We start from the raw sequence: 4,465 nt of genomic DNA on the forward strand, positions 1-4,465 counted from the left end.
AACAATATTACTGAAACTTTGGACTGTTTTTATTTCAGTTAATCTTTAAAATATATATATATATATATATATACACACACATCAGGCATGCATTTCTTGCCATAAAACTGTTATGCCAAGAAACGCATGCCCTGTTGCGGGAACGTGCTTGAAAAAAGTTTTTTTTTTGGAAGATTAACTGAAATAAAAACGGTCCAATGTTTCAGTTATCAGTAGTTCTAAAAACTCATAATACATAAATTATACAATATATTAAAACTAGGGGAGGTGGGGAGTAACCTTTAAAAATAATGAACAATTCTGCAAGCTTTTTATTATCATGCAGCTGCAAGTTAATTATATTACAGCATGATAGCACAGATGGAAGGCATATGTATCATTATGTAGAAAATTTGATATCACCCTTACCTGTCTAATCCAAGGGGATGTATTTTTTGGCAAAGCAAATACAGTCTGCTGATATCTGCAACTTCTGTCTATTTTCCCCAAATATTGTCATACTGATATTAAACTCATACCATTAGCTCAGAGGACATATACAATAATGTAGAACAGGTTATTTCATTCTTTATTCTTTATTTCTCTAAGTTAGCTAGAGATGCATTTTTTTGGCAATTGGGTTCCCACGACAGGGCATGCAATTCTCGGCATAACACCGGTTGACTTTCACCCCTGGCTACCACCCCCTTTGCTCTGCATTGCATCTCCTTATATTCCTGTCTCCTCTCTTCAGTCCTCTCATTGTCTTCTAGCTAACCTCTTTCTTTGAATAGCTTCCTGCACTTCACTATTCCACCACCAGGTTTCCTTATCATCTTTTCTCCGTCCAGATGACACACCAAGTACAGTAGTACCTTCCTACTATCCATCCATCCATCCATTCATCCATTATCTTTACCCGTTTATTCCATTTTGGGTCACGGGGGTCGCTGGTGCCCATGTCCAGCAATCACTGTGCGAGGGGCGGGGTACACCCTGGACGGGTACCTTCCTACTAGTCTGTCTAATTACCATTGCTGTAGTAGCCCAGTCATCTGGAAGCTCTCTCTTACCACCCAGAGCCATTAACAGCTCCTCTCTGAACTCCCATCATCAGCTTCCTCCATTTGATCTTCTTCTCTTATTTTACTCTTTTTCTCTCTACTTCACAACAGACATTCTACACACAACCATCTGATGCTGGCTGGCCACGCTCTCCTCTGCCACAACCTTACAGTCCCCAATCTCCCTCAGGTTTCCTCTTCTACACAGAATGTAGTCTACAGTACCTGTGCAGTCATTCCTCCACTCTTATGTCACTATGTTCCTCCCTCTTTTGGAAATAACTGTTGACATTTGATTATAAAAGTCAATAAAAGCAGGTGTACAGGACTAAAACACAGGCTGAACACCAATCTTGAATACAGAAAATAGCTCTGAACCTTTTTGAGCATGTGGTATCCAATTTTTCAGAAGCGCAAAAGCAACTGTAAAATGGTCAGTTGAGAAATAATTAAAACAAACAAAAAACCCATCTAATTAACTAATTAATTGACCAACCAATCAAGCAACTAACTAACTAACTAACTAACTAATTAACTAACTAACTAACTAACTAACTAACTAACTAACTAACTAACTAACTAACTGAGAAACATTAGTTGGCACAGCCAGAAATGTATCATATCTAACACATTTACTGATTTTATTCACAACATTTACTGATTTTATTCACAACATTTACTGATTTATTTACAACATTTACTGATTTTATTCACAACATTTACTGATTTATTTACAACATTTACTGATTTTATTCACAGCATTTACTGATTTTATTCATACATTTACTGATTTTATTCACAGCATTTACTGATTTATTTACAACATTTACTGATTTTATTCACAGCATTTACTGATTTTATTCATACATTTACTGATTTTATTCACAACATTTACTGATTCCATTCATACATTTAAAAACACATTTTGACTTCCAATGGCACTTTTGCCCACTTATGAAAAGGCATTTGTTATAGGCAAACCCCGCCTTCTCTGAGCACCGCTACATACGCCGGCGTTTAATGGGGGCTAACCCTGTCGCCACAGAAACTGTTGTCCACTGATGATGACGTTTTTATGCGATCATGAAATTTTTGCGCGAAATACTAAGCGTCAGAGCACAAACTTGGGCGCTTTCTTTGACCTAAACGTATAGTACGTCCCTAGCGTTAGTCAGCGGGCTCATTTTATTATTTGCTTTTTAAGAAACGTACTATTTAGATATTTTTGATGGCGTACGGGAGGGAACGAGTGGTGGCGTTAGTGGACATGGACTGCTTTTACGTGCAGGTGGAGCAGAGGCTAAACCCCGCTCTGGAAAACACTCCCTGTGTGGTGGCACAGTACAAGACGTGGAAAGGAGGCGGGTGAGTTTCCCACACAGAGAAACAGTTTAATTTTTTATTCTATAAAAGCTGTCTTTGGGTAGCTTAGAAATACCAGAAGTTCTGTTTTTACTATTAATCGGCCATGGCTGTCATTCAGTTCGCTTCGTGTAGTTTAATAAGAACTGTGCAATGAAACACAACTGACAAGCAAATAATATCATACAAGCTCAAGTTATTACACATGGAAAAGCATGTTCAGTTGCATAAATAATGAAGTGATGGTGATGTAAAGTGAGTTTTGGACCATCCTTGTGTCACCTCACTTCTTAGTCTAGTTTTAGATTATTATTATTTTTTTTGTTCATCCTTATTTTGTTAATCTGCTGAATTGTGTTTTAAATCTTCATCCCATTTACCAGTGCACACAATGATATAACCAACTAATACAACTAAGAGTGCCTACAGGTACATCTCCAAAAATGTAGGATATATTGCAAGCCTTGATTTCTTGTAATTTTGATGATTATGGCTTACAAGTGAATGAAAACCCAAAACTCAGTGTCTCAGAAATTTAGATTATTATTATGAAGTTCCATCATTGTTAGGTTTTCATTATCTGGGTCAATCAATGTTTGACTTTCAGAAAATATTGTTCTTTTTCAGGACATTCAAATTTTTTTTTTACATGTACTGTATGTGTATATTTTTAATTCACACCATAAACACTTTTTTTTTTCTCCAACACACTTTGGATCCATTCAGCTTTTTTTAAAATATGGACTGATCATTTGAACTGTTTTCTCTGTTTGTATCTTACTCTACTCAGACTTAAACCACATTTCTTTATACAGATGACATGTTTATTTCACATGATAATCACGTGTTGAAATTGTTCTTGATAAAATAACGTCCTCCGTTTAGTATCATAGCTGTGAGCTATGAGGCCAGGGCCCACGGTGTCACCAGGAACATGATGGTGGACGATGCAAAGAAGCTGTGCTCAGATCTCCAGGTGGCCCGAGTGCGCGAGTCTCATGGCAAGGCAGACCTGACAGTGTAAGCGCAGTTAATATCCACCCTAAAATTCAACTTTTTATTGGCTGGATTAATAGCGAATCATCATGATGCATTTATTGTTCTCTCATTCAACTTTTCTGCAGTTACAGAGAAGCAAGCGTGGAGGTGATTGAAGTGATGTCTCGTTACGCTGTGATTGAGAGGGCCAGCATTGATGAGGCCTACATGGATCTGACAGCTACAGTCCAGCAGCGGCTGAAAAACATGGCTGGCAAACCGATAGATTCCAGTTTGCTCAAAACCACCTACATTCAGGGTTATCCACACAGCAGAGTGGAACCATCCTCCCCAGATGATTCCAGTTCATGTGAAGATTCAGTCTTGGATAAAGGTAGGCTCATATCCAACTTCCACTAATCAACTATTAAAGTGTTTCAGCTGCTAAACCTGATAGGGTTCATCTAACAAAACAATATTTTATGTGTCAGAGGAAAAGAGGTTCAGAGGTCTTCAGCAGTGGTTGTCATCATTTCCTGCCTCTTTAGAGGAGCAGAGTTCAGCAGAGCTGCAGCTCACCGTGGGAGCGCTCATTGTTGAAGAAATGAGAGCGGCTGTGGAGAAACACACAGGTTTCCGCTGCTCAGCAGGGATATCGCACAATAAAGTAGGAAGAACTTTCACATACGTTTGGTGCAAGAACAGTATCTGCTGCTGGAGCTGAAAACCTTACTGTGTACTTTTCAAGGTGTTGGCAAAACTGGCCTGTGGTCTGAACAAACCTAACAGACAAACCATTCTACCTTTGGACTCTGTGGCTGAGCTTTTCAACTCTCTGCCCATAAGCAAAATGTGAGTTTAACGTCACTTTGCCTCGCAGATTTTAGCTTGCACAAATTACAGTGATGTCCTGATGGAGGAGTGTAATAGTCATGTAGGATTTATTTCTCCTGCGCAGTCGTAACCTTGGAGGTAAGCTGGGGGTGTCAATCACACAAGCTCTGGGAGTAGAGAACATGGGAGACCTCACTCGATTCTCTCAGGCTGAACTGGGACATCACTTTGGAGAAAAAACAGGGTGA

General features: G+C 38.9%; 1 protein-coding gene across 1 annotated transcript; it reads left to right on the plus strand.

Moving 5' to 3' along the window:
* The first annotated feature begins 2,126 nt into the window (after nucleotides 1-2,126).
* On the plus strand, nucleotides 2,127-4,465 carry polh (polymerase (DNA directed), eta). Its single transcript, XM_037686563.1, has 6 exons — nucleotides 2,127-2,408; nucleotides 3,291-3,425; nucleotides 3,530-3,777; nucleotides 3,875-4,050; nucleotides 4,132-4,235; nucleotides 4,342-4,465. The coding sequence occupies exons 1-6, from the start codon at nucleotides 2,272-2,274 to the stop codon at nucleotides 4,463-4,465; spliced, it is 924 nt and encodes a 307-aa protein (XP_037542491.1). The 5' UTR covers nucleotides 2,127-2,271.

This window comes from Nematolebias whitei, chromosome 1 (assembly GCF_014905685.2).
Source record: "Nematolebias whitei isolate Nwh7 chromosome 1, NemWhi1, whole genome shotgun sequence".
In the NCBI taxonomy this organism is placed as follows: domain Eukaryota; kingdom Metazoa; phylum Chordata; class Actinopteri; order Cyprinodontiformes; family Rivulidae; genus Nematolebias; species Nematolebias whitei.

What these genes read in the sequence shown, in the direction of transcription:
- polh (XM_037686563.1), top strand. Translation starts at nt 2,272, where the DNA reads ATGGCGTACGGGAGGGAACGAGTGGTGGCGTTAGTGGACATGGACTGC. An exon ending in AAGACGTGGAAAGGAGGCGG is followed by an intron (nt 2,409 to 3,290) that starts GTGAGTTTCCCA and finishes TCCTCCGTTTAG; the next exon opens with TATCATAGCTGTGAGCTATG. An exon ending in CAGGGATATCGCACAATAAA is followed by an intron (nt 4,051 to 4,131) that starts GTAGGAAGAACT and finishes GTACTTTTCAAG; the next exon opens with GTGTTGGCAAAACTGGCCTG.